The sequence below is a fragment of the Candoia aspera genome, chromosome 2 (genome assembly GCF_035149785.1).
Source record: "Candoia aspera isolate rCanAsp1 chromosome 2, rCanAsp1.hap2, whole genome shotgun sequence".
NCBI lineage: Eukaryota > Metazoa > Chordata > Lepidosauria > Squamata > Boidae > Candoia > Candoia aspera.
Window position 1 is genome coordinate 202,955,264 of NC_086154.1, and position 17,850 is coordinate 202,973,113.

The following is a 17,850-nucleotide window of genomic DNA, read 5'->3' on the forward strand; positions in this document are numbered from 1 at the left end:
GTCTTTCTTTTTGTTAACGTGTATCTCTCAAATGAGAATTAGTAGATTCTCATTCAGTAAATAGAAAGCATTCTATTTTATATCCTGTGCAGTTTGTATATGGTTTGCAGAAGCAGATAAAACCAAAAATGAGTAATACTTAATAGTGAAATTGGTTTATTATAAAAAAAAATCAGTGAAGATCTAAGGTAGAGGTTTAAAAAGTCTGATGAATATTTATAATGAGATTATAAGAAATTGATGGTGTTCTCAGAAAATATTTGCACATCAAGATGGATTGAGACACATTGTTCTATTGCTTGTTTCATGCAGAAAGAAAGGACATCTGATTAGTAGATTCTGATGTTTTCCATAACCTAAAGTCTGAAGAAGATTCAACGACCTATGTAATAAAGCAGGTGGAGGATTCAGTTCTCCAATTTACTTACTGAAATATATGCTGGCATAAAAATAAAGGTTAACTAGATATTAATTAACTTAGTAAATTAAAAAAAATCTCCTCTTCTTGATAATAAGGAATTACTGTCTGATTCTTAAGGCTAACTGAAGTAAATTTAGTTTGACAATGGTAATACTTTTTTAATGCTTTCTTAACATTGAGAAAAACTTTGTGCAATTGAGGTACTGACTACTGATTTCTGCTCATTTTTTTTTGCTTCTTTGCTTTATGCTTTTTCCAGGTTACAAATAATTTATAGCAATATTCCTAATAAGCCTTTATTCTACATCAGTATTTTTAGTTCCATGTTCCAGGTAGAGAGCAAAGCCTGGAAATTGCTGAAGTCATGCAATGGGTTAAATAGATTGAAATAGATGTATTGGAATTGCAATTCCCATTACTTTAAGTTGACCATATAGGTGGGGACTTTTAGGAATGATAGCCATAACACAACTGGTGGACACTAGGTTGGGAAAAGCTAAAGCAGGGAGAATTCTGTATCATTGAAAGCTCATGTTCATGACCATTATGGCACACCAGTTTAAGATTCTAAGAGTTTACACACTTGACATGCAAAGAAGCATAAGAATTTTATATACCTTATGAATGTTGGTGGGCTTGTGGAAATAGGTGCTATGAACAAAGATTGCAAATGAGAAACATCTCTTAATTGTGATCTATTGCTTTTTTTTGTATAGTTTTCTCCTTGGAGAAAGGCTCCTGGCTATAACTATGAAGGTAATGGAAGAGATAACTCACTATGTCCTCCGCTGACCCATTTACAATGAGATCAGGGTCAAAATATTGATGGTAGAAGAACTCAGGGGCTCAGATCTTGAAAGACTGAATTATCTTCTTGTAGATGTGTTTCCAACTGTTAGTAATCAGGCTGCTACTTTTGCTTTGTTGTAATTTAAATTTACAAAGCAGTGTTTAACTTCTTAGCTGTAGCCCAGCTTTCATCTTGAACTGATCTTATATCTAGCATTCTTTTTATCATTTTCTTTTCCTTTCTTGTTTACAACAAACCTATTTACTTACTATAACTACAGAGGTTACCCCCTAAATATAGAAGATGGTCCAGTAAAAAGTTACAAAGGAAAGCTACATATCATAAGTTATCTGGAAGTAAATAATAGCATTCATCAATGACCAAAATGGTGAATGTCAGACAGGAACTGAAAACTATGTTAGGGACTATTTATAATGTGTATTAACTTGTTTATTGATTTATTAATTCATAAACTTGGAAACTTAAAGGACAAGTCATGCTTCTATTACAGAACTTAAGATTTTATTGTTCTTGGTGACTTGTACCATACATGTATCATACTTAGACAGATGTATATAACTTGTATCATGCATAAAAACAGTAGAAGATTTTTTAATGAAAAACAGAGCTTTCCTTTTAAACAAAATTAAAAAAGCTCTGTCTGATTAGTTATTTAAGTGTCTTGTATATTTTCCAACTATTAATATTAAACTGAAGTAATCCATTGAGTTGTACCTGTTGCAATAAAAGATTGTCATGTAGTGTAAAGCATGTGCTTTATGTGCAGCATCTCCAGAGTTAGATTATTTGGAGCCCCAAACAGGCACTCAGTAAACCCATGTAGACAAGTATGAGTTTGGTAGATTAATGGTCTTAACTGGTATATGGCAGCTTTGTAAATTACCACATGGCACAATAGATTATTGTATGAAAAAAGGATGTGCAGTCCCAATGTACTGTGCTGATAATTTGGCTGGTTATTTTTCTAATTGCCAAAGTAACTATAGAGACACAGAGTAATTGTAGCGTGTTTAACTTCCTATCTAATGCCAAAACTTTGGATTGTCTTTAGATTCTCTTTAAACATTTTCTTAATTTCATAGGAGCCAGTCATCCATGATTATTTTTTGCATAGAATTGCTGCAGTGACATGGATTCTGCCCACTTGGTTTGTTGGTTCACTTGAAATGTTCTTCTAACACAGATGGAGCGATTTCTGGATCAGAGTTCCTGAATAGTTGAAAAGGTATCCAGAAACCTAAGTCTTTTTCCATCTTTGTCTTCTGAAGTGAGCTAGGTGCTTATGAAACTGTTCAAGTAAACTAATGCCTTGGTCAACTTACCTACAAGATACTACATATACTTAATAAACTGGGTGCTTTTATAGCATGGCTTGGCTGGCCAGTATAGCACACAACCATAGACATTTCTGGGAAAAAGGCAAACATTTTCTGCCTGAAGTAGGTCCATTCCAACTCAGAACTGGATAGCCAAGCATTGCAAACTGGCTTCCATCAGCATTTTGGATTATGGGAAACTTTGGCAATCTATACAATCATTGCTTGTATAGATTCAGAAGATCAGATGTTCTGAAGCAAAAAAAGATAAGCTAGTACTGAAATTTAGAAGTGATAAGAGGTGAAATGTTATCTGAGTTCCCAAGGGAAGGAATGGTAATGTGCAATGTCCAAAGATACTAACTTAGAAACCAAAATACTCTTGCTGACTGGAGTATAAGACAGAGTTTTAAGCTTAGAGCTAAAATTACAAGGACATCTACAAGCTTTACAGAAATGACTTCCTTAACTTTGAAGTGAATCATACGCCTGAAATAAGGAATGCTGTGAATTTACTTTTTGTATTGTAACTGAATTGCCTTTTCTTGTTGTAGAAAACATTTTTTTGCCATCTATATGTAGTGCTATCTATATGTAGTGGCTACCAGACATCTCTTTGCACTATCAATCAAAAGTTACTGTTCATTTCTGCTATCTTTTGCCTCCTTAACAATTTTATATACAAATAAAAACATGAAAGAAGTGGTAAAACAGGAAGACTTACAAATGGAATATATAACTATAGTTTAGCATTAATAAATAGTTTAGTATTTATTTCACTGAGAAAGTTAAGCTTTGGCTTGATGTCTTTAGTGGATTTGTTCTAATGATGTAACATTGTTCGTTTCAGTCCAATATTTACATGCCTATATGTTGGGTTGTATCTTTTTAGGTACCAATTAATGCTAATAATTATCACTAATATTTGTTATGCCATATATATATATATATACACTGTGTGTGTGTGTGTGTGTATAGTGTATATATATATATTGTGTGTGTGTATTCTATTTGATCGTGTCCAATTCTCAGAGACTGCCTGGACAAGTCCCTGCAGTTTTCTTGGCAAGGTTTTTCAGAAGTGGTCTGCCATTGCCTCTTTCCTAGGGCTGAGAGAGAGTGACTGGATCAAGGTAACCTAGCTGGCTTTGTGCTTCACACAGAACTAAAACTCACAGTCTCCTGGTTTCTAGCCTGGTGCCTTAACCACCACACCAAACTGGCTGTCATTTACAAAATAGATGCCAGAAATTTATTCAACAGGCACAGTCAGTTGGAATTTATTTCTTGGTTTTGAAACTGTAAGACCCTTTTAGCTCTTACAGATGTGTGTGAATAAAAAATTTATAAGCAAAATGGTTTTGATTATTTAGGGGATTGTGCTTATGTGGGTGTTCTTTACACAGCTTAAATTGGTGGCCTAAAGATGTAGTGGTTAAGATGCTGGACTAGAAACTAGGAGACACTGAGTTCTAGCCCTCCATTAGCCAGCTAAGTGCTTTGGACCAGTCACTCTTTCTCAGCCCAACCAACTTCACTGGGGTTATTGTGGGGAAAATAGGAGGAGGGAGCATGAGGGATCTAATCTGCCTTGATTGGTTGGCAACAACAAGGAAGGGAGGGAGGTTGTACTGCCTTAGCATTTTCTTCTTTTCACAATACTGTATTGATTGCTTTCATTTGCTCTTGAGTGTATGCTAGATTTTGAGAGATCATCACATTTAATATTCCAGAAGTGTGCTAACCCTTCTGCTATTCTGTTTGAAAGGATAAAAGGATCTATGCTTTGTAAATGCCAGTGATAGATATCTAATTTATAAGAGTAAATTTATTTCATTATTATATCATTTATCTACATTCAGTCAGCTTTAATTTATAGAAGATGTATTGGTTGTATTAACCTTATTTCACATTTAATTTCCGTGAATTAAAACTGTGATTTTTAACTCATAATCAAAATGTACTCAAACTGTTCTTTAAAACCCTAGAGCTAATAAATTATAAACTTATATCATTCTTGATTGCTATCATTGGCCGCAGTCACACAAAACAGTAAATTCCAAAGAATTTATATGGCTGTTAAATAACATGGGGTGTGGGGGTGGGAGAGGATTGAGAATTGTGAAACCCCAATATTGCAGCAGTCACGTGCTCTGTCGCTTTCCCCCCTCCCCCCTCGCTACTGATTGGAACCAGCCACTCAGATTGGAGCAGAACCGCCAGTGGAAGTGATCTGATTTCCGTCTCTATCTCCCTTCCCTCCTCACTGCATTTTTCACAATCTGGGATCAAATTAGCATCTCCAGTTCTGCACCAGATCCAATCAGTCACCAGCTCCGTCACCATTCTTTCATTCTTATTCTCATTTCCCCATCAGTCAGTTGCAGTCATTCATTCAGTGCAACTTTCTACCCAATCTTCTTTATAACTTATTCTTCACATTCTCCCATTTCTTTCCTCTATTGTCCAACCTGTCATAATCATTCCAAACATAAATATTTTTCCAACAGGTAATAAGAGGACAGTCTACTGTCATGGCTGGTCACCATGCTTAATGTCCATTCTAGTACTTGCTTCAATATCTAGCAATTCCCCAGCAAATAAAAATCTCATAAAGAAGCCAGAATTATTTTTTTTTTTTAAAAAGCTTGCAAAGTCTTTTTTACCCCCCTTGCATGGTTAATTTTAATTTTCAAATTTGTATCACCTGTTAATCATGTTAATTTTGAAGTACAAGTTAGAGGAAGCTAACTTTCATGGAGTTAAACTGTTTTACTCTCTGTATATGAATGAAATCTAAGCTAAATGAATACGAATGCATTATAATCACAGACCAAAATATACATAAGTAAACAAGTGTCACCTATAATTTGCAATATACTATGAGCAGGAGACTAACACTATCTGGGATAAATACTCTGTTTGGCTGTAAAATAACCACTAGTCTTGGATCTTAGTCATCTAGAAGGTATCTAACATTAAAATCATCAGGAAATAGTTGTAATTAGAGGCAATATTAAGTTGTTACATTTATATGTATAAAGGTAAAATACAATACATCCCAAAGAAAGAGGAAACCAAGAAGGCAAAATGGCTGTCTGCTGAGACACTAGAAGTAGCCCAAGAAAGAAGGAAAGCAAAAGGCAACAGTGATAGGGGGAGATATGCCCAATTAAATGCAAAATTCCAGAGGTTAGCCAGAAGAGATAAGGAATTATTTTTAAACAACCAATGCGTGGAAGTGGAAGAAGACAATAGAATAGAAAGGACAAGAGACCTCTTCCAGAAAATTAGAAACATCGGAGGTAAATTCCAGGCCAAAATGGGTATGATCAAAAACAAAGATGGCAAGGACCTAACAGAAGCAGAAGAGATCAAGAAAAGGTGGCAAGAATATACAGAAGACCTGTATAGGAAGGATAACAATATCGGGGATAGGTTTGACAGTGTGGTCAGTGAGCTAGAGCCAGACATCCTGAAGAGTGAGGTTGAGTGGGCCTTAAGAAGCATTGCTAATAACAAGGCAGCAGGAGACGACGGCATCCCAGCTGAACTGTTCAAAATCTTGCAAGATGATGCTGTCAAGGTAATGCATGCTATATGCCAGCAAATTTGGAAAACACAAGAATGGCCATCAGACTGGAAAAAATCAACTTATATCCCCATACCAAAAAAGGGAAACACTAAAGAATGTTCAAACTATTGAACAGTGGCACTCATTTCACATGCCAGTAAGGTAATGCTCAAGATCCTGCAAGGTAGACTTCAGCAATTCATGGAGCGAGAATTGCCAGATGTACAAGCTGGGTTTAGAAAAGGCAGAGGAACTAGGGACCAAATTGCCAATATCCGCTGGATAAGGGAAAAAGTCAGGGAGTTTCAGAAAAAGATCTATTTCTGTTTTATTGACTATTCTAAAGCCTTTGACTGTGTGGACCATAACAAATTGTGGCAAGTTCTTAGTGGTATGGGGATACCAAGTCATCTTGTATGCCTCCTGAAGAATCTGTATAACAACCAAGTAGCAACAGTAAGAACAGACCAAGGAACAACGGACTGGTTTAAGATTGGGAAAGGAGTATGGCAGGGCTGTATACTCTCACCCTACCTATTCAACTTGTACGCAGAACACATCATGCAACATGCTGGGCTTGAGGAATCCAAGGCTGGAGTTAAAATCGCTGGAAGAAACATTAACAATCTCAGATATGCAGAAGATACCACTTTGATGTCAGAAAGCGAAGAGGAACTGAGGAGTCTTATGATGAAGGTGAAAGAAGAAAGTGCAAAAGCTGGCTTGCAGCTAAACCTCAAAAAAACCAAGATTATGGCAACCAGCTTGATTGATAACTGGCAAATAGAGGGAGAAAATGTAGAAGCAGTGAAAGACTTTGTATTTCTAGGTGCGAAGATTACTGCAGATGCTGACTGCAGTCAGGAAATCAGAAGACGCTTAATCCTTGGGAGAAGAGCAATGACAAATCTCGATAAAATAGTGAAGAGCAGAGACATCACACTGACAACAAAAGTCCGCATAGTTAAAGCAATGGTGTTCCCCGTAGTAACATATGGCTGCAAGAGCTGGACCATAAGGAAGGCTGAGAGAAGGAAGATCGATGCTTTTGAACTGTGGTGTTGGAGGAAAATTCTGAGAGTGCCTTGGACTGCAAGAAGATCAAACCAGTCCATCCTCCAGGAAATAAAGCCAGACTGCTCACTTGAGAGAATGATATTAAAGGCAAAACTGAAATACTTTGGCCACATAATGAGAAGACAAGACACCCTGGAGAAGATGCTGATCCTAGGGAGAGTGGAGGGCAAAAGGAAGAGGGGCCAACCAAGGGCAAGGTGGATGGATGATATTCTAGAGGTGACGGACTCGTCCCTGGGGGATCTGGTGGTGTTGACGACCGACAGGAAGCTCTGGCGTGGGCTGGTCCATGAAGTCACGAAGAGTCCGAAGCGACTAAACGAATAAACAACAACAAAAATACAATAGGATGTGCAGCAATGTTTTAATCCCAGCAGAGCTACAAGAACAGATTCTGTCATTGTGGAGGATGTTCCTGAATCTGTCTTTCAGAACAGCTAAAGGAAAAATAATGATTTGAGTGAGCACAAACACTGTGGGAAAGTGAAACACACAAGAAAACAAAGAAATTACTATAATATGTCTTTAATAAACATCTCAGTCCTGTTGGAAGTCTTATGTGTTCTCTGAATTAATTTGATTTCATAGCTCAACATTAATGTATACTCAGAGGACTCTTATGTTCTGTATCTATTAAGTCAGAAAACTGAATCTGAGAACTAGTCCTCAGTTTTTCATGCTTTGTTCTGATTGAATTTATAAGGCCACTTTTTGAAGCAAAGAATGCAAAGAACAGACCTGATATATGATTAGCATAATGTTTGATTTGGGGAAAAGAGGACCCAAAGATACACATGTAGATGCTAATTTGCTTTTGAAGTGGTTGGCAGTTGAAACCATACCAAAGTCCAACTTTTGTGGGAGAAATTGCATATGTATCTCTATAGTGATAGAGAGATAGCTGTACAGGTAGTCCTCGACTTACAACCACAATAGGGACCAGAAAATTCATTGTTAAGCAGCGCAGTCATTAAGTGAGGCATCACATGAGCCCATCTGATTTTATGAACTTTTTTGCAGCAGTTATTAAGTGAATCCAGCTTACCCTGTTGATTTTGCTTGTCGGGAGCTGGCTGGGAAGGTCACAAATGACGATCATGTGCCCTTGGGACACTGCAATTGTTGTAAATACATGCCAGTTGCCAAGCCCCTGAATTTTAGTCACGTGACCATGGGAACGATGCAACAGTTGTAAGTGTGGGGACTGGTTGTAAGGCACTTTTTTCAGTGCCCTCGTAACTTCAAACGTTCGCTAAATGAACGGTTGTAAGTCGAGAACTACCTGTAGATACATAAATACATATAGATATATTTAAAAACAGTGTGCAGTTCTCAGTCTTTTTTATTCTACCCATGAACCTGTTCTGGCCTGTTTTTGAAGTTTTTTGTAATTTGGGTTCATGCTGTGTTACAAACTGAAAGCATAGCACCCTGAGGCTCACCCGAGTTTCAGATTGAGCTGGTCAAATCATAATCATACTTGTTTTGACTTAACGTATTAATAAATATGTTAATGATACTCATTATATTCTCAACTTCAGTGTTAAAGGGAAGTTTTGATTTGTTCCATAAAAGAATGTTGGGAGAGGCCAACATTCCATCTAGAAAACATGGTAATCAAGTCATATTTGGCTTGCTGTGCTAGACATTTTGAGCATGAGATTGAATGAATCCAGTTATACTGTTTTTTAAACACATGAAAAGTACTGATTTGGTTCACACTAATGCCACAGTATTTACTAATCCATATATAATCTTCCATAAACTTAAGAAAAATCTCAGATTTTTGCCTTCTCCACTTCTTTAATCTTCCTCCAGGGCAGCTAGGAGAACAACTTGGCTGTTAGGTATAGTTTCATCTTGCTTATTTCTGATTGTGATTGCATATGAACCAGAAACTGTATTTTGCAAAAAGCTCTAGTCAACTGTTAAGCGAGCCCTCTGCCACCAACTCAATCAGTAGTGGTTGTATGAAACCATGATTCTTTGCTGGCTTTGTTGAAGCAGGAGGTAGGAACAGAAGTTTTGCTTAGGCCTGGAAGAATTCACATCTTAGTGACAACCAAGGGGAGGGAGGGGAAGACAAGTACTGGGAAGATGGGAGTGGGCGTCAACAAGGTGAAGAAGGGAGGAGGCAACACCCACATCAGTCTTCTCCAACTAATCCCATGACATCAGTCTGAGGACTGTCCAGAATTTGTTTTACTCCAAACCAGAACAGCCAAACATTTCTCAGAGCAATCTGAGAAGGACTCAGTAGTACTTCTAAGACCTTTTTAAGTCTCTGTCACCAAATTTATCCACCACTGATACTGATTAACTAAGTCCCGAATAACAGCAGGACAAGGTGTCCTGATGAACAACTCTTCAGGGTTTAAAAGAGTGGAAAGAAGAATTTAAAAGGTACTAAAGTCAGAGAATTCCCAGTGTAGTTGAAAGACAAATGTCACTCTGAAAGAAACCACATAATACCGTGTGGAAAGAAAGAGAGGAAAAAAAGGGGCGGGGAGGATTGCAATTAAGAAGACAAAAAAAAAAAAAAAGAAACAGCAAGTGGCTTTTAAAAACTATACCAGTTCAGATAGAAGTTCAGATAAATTACACGGGGATTTCTTTTTAGTGGTAGTGGTGCCAAGCCTTAGGAATTAGGAATGGTTGGACTGACATGTTGCTGTGGGTATGTGGAGGTTGCAAAGTCCTGAGGAAGAGTTGGAGGGTCTTTGGATCTTTTTAAGGCATTAATTTAGAGCAGCAGAGGTTTGTGGCAGCAGCAGGAGTTGGAGGAGAGGGAGCCTTGGGGAGCCCTTTGGGAGAGGGCAGGGTGGAAGACCAGTACAGCTAGTCCTCGCTTAACAACCACGATTGGGACCAGAATTTTGGTTGCTAAACAAAGCAGTCATTAAGCGAATCCGACCTGATTTTATGACTTCTTTGTGGTGGTTGTTAAGCAAATCACTGCAGTCATTAAGCAAACCACATGGTTGTTAAGCAAATTGTGGTTCCCCATTGATTTTACTTGCCAGAAACCAACTGGAAAGGTTGAAAATGGCGATCACGTGACTGCAGGATGCTGGACAGTTGTAAATGTGAAAGGTTGCCAAGCACCCAAATCATGATCATGTGACTGGGGCACTGCAACAGTCATAACTGCGAGGACCAGTTGCCCGTCAGTTTTTTCAGCACCATTGTAAGTCTGAACCATCGCTAAACGAATGGTCATTAAGTGAGGACTACCTGTATTAGATTTGGGCCTGTATCAGGCTATTCGGCTGCATGGACTACAGGATGAAGGGAGTGCTTTAAAATTGAATTCTCTTTCTGCTGATCTGACTTTTGGGCAGCTCATGTATGCTACATGCCTGTAATCTTGTTTCTTTTGTCACAGTATAAAAGACACAGTGTGTTACCTTTCTCATTGCTTAAATCCATGAAATAAAAATCTGAAAATAGAAGCTCAGCTTAATTTCTTCCTTGCCATACAAGATACACTTAAAATGCAAACTCCTTATGTGTGTCTGTTTCTAAGTCCCTAAGTTTCTCTGTTTGGTTTCAGCCAAATGGCCAAAAGGCTGCCAGCAGTATGTCTGGAATGTTATTTACTTGATACATTCTGGGCCATTTCTTTGTAGCGCTGCGTAGACCACAGTTAGGGGTCATTTACTTGAAAGTATCCAAAGCAGTACCCCAAGTTGTATAGTTATTCCTCTCAATGGGGCTTGTGTAATAAAAGGGAGTGTCACATTATGTGCTTTAGCTTCTGTGCTTTTTTCCTCCTGGTACCTTGTTTTATTCTTCATAATTTGACTTAGTTTGGGTAGAGGCTTGGGAAGGTGCTGTTTATTCTTGCTGTTTCTTCTCTGTGATTCTATTCCTTTGTTAACACTTCAGTGTCCTGTGGTGTCTTTTGTGATAGTAGTTATTTTAACTGAACCTGACCTTTTCTGATTTTTTTTTTTTTGGTGGGGAGGAAGATCATTGATGCATGTGTTTTTTGGTTCCTAGCTGTGTGTGTTTTCAGCGAGTTGAAACCACCATTTTTCAAACATGGCTGTGTCAGCAGATTCAGAGAGAGAAACTTGTTTAAGAAAAAGTGTGGGTATTCATACATTTCTGAGGAAAGGGTTGGGTTAGATAATAAAGGTTTTTTAGAACATGCATTATTACATCTTGGAAATATCTTAAGAACATATTTTATGCAGATAGCAAGAAGACACCAATACAGATTTGTAGTTTGTAGTTGTGTGATCCACATATTACACTGTGTTGAACTACTGTATATGGTTCTTATTCTATGGTTCTTGACAAGTTACATCAATTTTGAGGAAGTGCAGGACAGTCCTGTGGAACCTCGCTAGACAAAGAAAAGGCAATGTAGCCCATTTCTTCAACATTTCCGGTTTCATACTATCACATAATGCCACTTGTTAACAAATATAATATTGTCCTACGTTATAGGCAGTTCCTTTTTTTTAAGAGTCATAAAATCTAAGACCTATGACCATCTTTAGATGTGCTCAGCTATAGTTAGGAAGCTGGCTGTTACGTTATAGGACTGATCTGTTCTGTGGGACTTGCACACACTAGAAGCTGAGAAGAATTTTGGGTGGAAATTAATTTAAAGAAGCTCAGGATGAAATATGGGTGGACAGTGACTTATACTTCTGAGTGAGATTGTTTTATACTTAAATCCAGGTCTCCCTGAAACAAACAAATCACATTTTGTTTCAGATTTCTCTTTCACCTGTTCTCCACATCTAAAACTGTTTCCAAGACAAAATTTTGCTTTCCCATTTCTGGGAAAGCTTGGCAAAAATTTATTTCTAACTGAATTTATAGATATTCTTGCTCTCTGAAGTTTAACAAAAATGCACTCCTTTGCAGGTTACTGTCCTCATCTGCAGAAGATACAATAAGTTACTGGAGCTAGAATTGATTACAATGAATTTATGTAAACAAACTAAGTGTAGGTTATGCTTTGAACCATTGCTATATAACAGGAATTATCTAGAATCCTGAGAATTCTTCAGGGAAGAGCCTATCTGTCTTTAAGCCTACCCTTTGCTGAAAGGATGTGAACTGAATTAAGGTCAAACCTCACCTTGTGAAATAATTTGGCTCAACTTTCCCAACTGGCTGCATTCCAGATGTTGGATTTCAACAACTTAACCCCCCACTGTTACACTGCAGGCTTGGCTCATTTCCAGTACTGACATTCAGATTAAACAATTAGCACTTAACTAAACCTAGTCTTCTACTGAAAGTTTTGTGCTCTGGTGATATGGATGAACATTGTATCTAGGTACCACAAAATATATCCTGCAAGTAACTACTATGCCAGATTAGTAATGTAATCAAATAGGCTAGAATCTGACATTTTTTATGCATGCTGTATGCTTTCATTATGGAAGTTATGGGAGAAGGAACTTCATACTGACAGATTGAAAAAGCTGATGGCCAAAGGAAGCAGAGCTCAGTGCTGAGGAATGAGCAAGCTTTCAGATCCGAGAGAATCCTGCTGGGAGGTGACCAGAGCTTGTGTGTGAACTTTACTGTTAAGTAGTGGCAGAAACTCTAAGAGACAGCAGAATCTGACCAGAAGGAACTTCATCAGGTAGTACTAGAAGCTAGAAGTAGCTGGAGGAATTTAAGACTGAGGGAGATCTGTATCTGGTTGGGAGGTAAAGGCTAGGAAAATATGATCTATGATATTGATTTAGCTGGGGAAGAATTTTCAGGAAACCATAACTATGCTGAAGCATGGATTTATACGACCAAGATGAATAAGAACTTAAGTTTATTAGTGCAATTACCTACATGAGGAAAATGAAATTGTTGCTTTTCATACGGAATGTTGAGATTGCTCAATTCAGTTCTTAAACTGGATCTTGTTTCTTAATGTGGCAGAGAATGTTATAGTCCTCTTTTTTTCTGGTGAAGGATTGTTACAGCATGAGTTTTAAAACATTGTTTCAACAATATTTGGAAATAATGCTAGACATGGATCCTACTTTAAAGATGCTGTACTTTTTTTTTTCTTTTTTTGGCAAACTTTTGTCTTTTCTGCTGCAATTCTGTCATTTTGTGATTCTATAATTTACAGTCCAGTTGTATTATATGCAATTTGCAGTTTATACTTCATTCTCACTTTAATTCAGTAATGCTACCTTGTACTATATGTGAGAAAATGGCAAATAAGTGATTATTTAAGAAAATTTTACATTGTTCAGAAAACTATTGAAGACTTGGTTGTTCACCCAGGCCTTGGGGACAGGGTGATTGTGGAGCCCACTTTTTGTTTTTTTGCTTTGATCTTAGTTTGATTACTATGTTCTTCTGATCTGTTATATCTTTTGTATGCGTTCGTGAGTCTGTGTGTGCGTGTGTCTCAAGTGAAAATTTTGGATTGATTTGTTCCTATGATCTGTTCATTTTCTTGGCTATCCATAGTATTCTAAGGCTTGTTGTTGTCCCTGTTGTCATGAGTTTGGTCATTTTATATTTAATCTTAGTCCCATTGTTTGACAGTGCTCCTTCACTTTCAGTACTAGATCTTGCAGTTCATTTGCATTTTCAGCTATCTGAGAGTGTCATTAGCATTGAGCAGGTTATTGATGTTTTAAAAACACGCTCAGCCTCTTCCAATCCAGCCTCTCCCAATACATATTCTGCATACAGTTTGAATAAATAAGGGGAGAGTATACAGCCTTATCTCACTCTTTTGCCAACCAGGAGCCAGTCTGTTTCACCATGTTCCATCCAGACTGTGGCTTCCTGAGATGTTCTGGGATTCCCATTGTCCTAAGGACATGTTACCTCCAGTACTAGTAAATTAGTAAGCTTCACAGATATTTGTGTTACAAGCTTTCTACCAAAGATTCCACATTAGTAGCTATTTCTACAGTTTTCCTCAGATATGGATACCCAAAGTCTTTTCCTGAAAACACATCACAGATTGTCCAATCCAAAGAGAACTTTGGATTGTTTATAGAGATAGTTCTATGGAATTAATACCAAGGAGAAGATACAGCTTGAATAGGAAGCATATTGCTGCAGTGCCAGTTTCTCATCACATCTCATTCCTACCCAGACAGGCAGCTTAAAAGAATACATAGATTATAACATTTATAAAGAATATGTAGATTATAAAACACTGCCTATTAAAGCTTACTTTGCTCTTATTTTTTCCTCTGCTAGCTTACAGTTTTCAGCATTTTTCACTAGGTGCACTTATTTGTCTTTTTTCTTCCATAGTTGCTTTGATCATTTAGTTAAAAATACCTATGGATTACATTCACACCTAGCCTCTGTTTAAGCATAAATGCTTCCATTGAAATAAATCAGCCTTATAATTTGAAATCTATAAAACACTGGTTTTGGTTACTTATTACAGGTAATAGCCATTTAATGTTTGAATATGAAACCAATGCTTGGCAGAATATTTAGTTGGAATTCCAGCCAGAAAACAATAAAGTGCAACCTAATTCCTAAAAATGTCTGAGCTATAAACTAACTGTCATGACATAGCATGTATACAGTAATAACAGACTGACAAGGCTAATAAAGTCTACATATTGCTGTAAATACAGCTCCGTAATATATTTTGTCCTTCATTCATATTTTGCAGCCCACATCTCATCTTCCTGTCACAGAGCACATTATCTGGAGAGAGCAACCTCTGTGGAACACGACTGTGCCATGAAATTGCTCACGCCTGGTTTGGTTTGGCCATTGGGGCACGTGACTGGACGGAAGAGTGGCTTAGTGAAGGATTTGCTACTCACCTAGAAGACGTAATTTGGTCAGCAGCACAAAAGGTACAGTTAGAATAGTCTATAATGAAAAAATAAGGACAACCACTAGTTTATGCAATAACAGCATATATGCTATAGAGCCCTAAAGGATTTACTTTGCTGGCTTAGGCCACACAATACCTTACTAAGCTTTGCTGGCTTAGGCCACACAGTAACTTACTGCCATAGCACCCCTTAGTGATTGTGTTCCATCTCCACTTGGATTTTATATTCATTTTCTATTTATATTTTAATGGTAAATTAGGTGGATATGTTTTTAGTGTCATTTTTATGGTAAACTGCCCAGAGTCCCCCATGGGGGGAGATGGGTGGTGACATAAATTTAATAAATAAATAAATAAATAAATAAATACTTAGGTTTATTGAGTAAGTTTATTTTTCCTGGGCAAATGGGCACAGTTGTAAAAAAAATTCCCTCAAACATTAAGCTGAAACCTTCATCTTTGTATTCCAAGAATGCATATGGAGCCTATGTGGAGATTGGTGCTTTGCTTTGTAGCATTTCATGTCCCCATTTAATTTTTTCAAAAAAAAAAAAGAATCTTACAAACTTTTCTGAAAGCAGATGAGGTGGGAAGCAGTGTGATTGCCAGGAGAGAGTGCAGTACTCTTAGCGTCCTTGAGCATCATGCGGAGACCCCACCATTTAAACTATCAATTGTAGCACAACAAACTGGACTGTTCATTCTCATTTCTCTTTGTCCTAGTAGGTCAACAGATCAAAAAGAGAATGATGTATGATGCCTGAACCCAAAATTATAGTTCATTGTACTCAAGCCAAAATCATTGGGCATCTTTGAACTGTGTTTGTTATTGGCTTCTGAATTATTGTACAATTAACCTTGACTCCTGGTTTCATGTTTCATGAAACTTCTTTTCCTGTTTGATTTTCTACTTGATGAAGAAGCAAATGTACAGCTGGAATATTCAGATCACTTATTGTTCATCTACATTCTCGTTAATTAGAACAAAATATATGACTCAAATCATTTCTGTCATCACACTCCAGTAAATGCAAGTTTCCTGGCTCTAACTGTTGGGAAGGGTGGGGAATGTTATCTATTTGCAAGTATCCTAGCTAATAGCTGTCCTAAATTCCATGTAGTTATGTTTTATCACAAGGTCAGGTTTGTTTAACTTTCATCAGTGGGAAATGTTTTATTTGGTGCTTTAATGAGATGGGACCAAAAATAATTTGCAAGACTTTCAAGTGCACTGTACTTATTCTTTCTTTTATCTCTAACTCATTGGTAATTTAGTTGTTAAGCACTAATTTAATCATGTACATCTACCTGTGGGTGAAGCTTAAATAAAGACATGAAAAATTATTTGTTCACTTATAAGCTAACTAATTGGCCTACAACTCATTGTTAGATAATACAATAAATATTGTTGTGGGTTGCGGGACAAAAAAAAAGGAAGAAAGTTTTAGAATGAATCACCCACATCTTCTGGTCTTCAAGGTTACAGTGAATAATAAAAACAATTATACTGAAATGCTGTGCTAGGTTTTGAATACTCAATTAACTTATTTTCAGTCTTCAAAGAAAAAAAATATCACCCTTCAGAGATATTTTTAACAGGCTATTAATTTTAACATTTACATTGTAATTCTTTGGTTGTACAAGAATTAAAGCACCACAAAAAATTAGGCTTTTCTAATATCATGATAAAATCATACAGTCACGAAGCTGCAAGGAGCCTTCAAATGCAAGCCACCATCCAATGCAGGAATCCACATGAAAGCATCTGCTTGAACACAGCCAGGGTATAACCACTATAGGTAACTAGTTTCACTGTCAAACTGTTCTTACTGTTAGGAAGTTTTTCTAACATTCAGTCAGAATCTTCCTTCCTTCCTTAAACCCATTATTCCATGTTCTGCACTCTGAAAGGATAGAGAACAAGTCCTGATCTTCTTCTGTATGAAACCCTTTCAAGTAAAAGAATGCTATTGGAAGAAAAACAGGATATAAATCTAATACAGACAGACAGACTTGACTTGACAGGTGTGCATCATCTTAAATTCAAAGAAATAATGTTTGCTTTAAGGTTATTCTAAATCATAGGCAAATTAAACAGGTTAATTAATTGACCAATAATATGACATGAATTAACTAAAATTTCTTTGATCAGGTAATAGTACTGCTAAAATCTCTACCTATACAGGGTGCTGAGTTCTGTGTTCTTTTGAAGCCTATCTTGAAGTTAAAAAAAAAAAAAACTTTGCTAAGCCATTCATGACAGGATGTAAATCTGAGACTCAGGTGGCCTTCATGCTTTCAGAACTGAAAAAGTAGCCATTATTTCTTTTGTATAGTATACCATGAGTAATTTGATGCCTATAACACCTAGTAGTGATTAATAACATTCAGTCTGAAATCTCCATCTTGAGATTGACTCTAATCTGCAAACTGTCATGGCTAAAACACCTGGCCCAATTGCTGGATTTTTTTAATGCTTCCCCATTCATGTTTTTGTGCCATTTTGCCTGAAAAATCAGAGAACTCTAAACTTGCACAGTTTTATATCATTTTGGATACCCATAATGATTTATGCAGCCATAGGGATTTTGATTCTTTGTGAACTCTCACAGCTAGCTTTGTTTTGTTTACACACACATATAGACAACTAGAGAGAGAGAGAGAGAGAGATACACATACGTACATACATACATGTAAACTTTTGGCGTGGGGGTGCCTTTGAGTTAGTGTTGACTCCTGGTGACTGCCTGAACATGTCCCTGCAGTTTTCTTGGCAAGATTTCGGATGTGGTTCGCCATTGCCTCCTTTCTGGGGCTGAGAGAGTGTGTCTGGCCCAAGGTCACCCAGCAAACTTT

The 17,850-nt window shown here is 37.1% G+C and overlaps 1 protein-coding gene across 1 annotated transcript in view; it reads left to right on the forward strand.

Annotated features, from left to right (window-relative positions):
• AOPEP (aminopeptidase O (putative)) overlaps window positions 1–17,850 on the forward strand; it is a 204,867-nt gene that overhangs the window by 57,674 nt on the left and 129,343 nt on the right. The window contains exon 5 of the mRNA XM_063295213.1: window positions 14,824–15,013. Within this exon, the coding sequence (XP_063151283.1) occupies window positions 14,824–15,013 (190 nt within the window). The remainder of the gene's footprint in view (window positions 1–14,823; window positions 15,014–17,850) is intronic.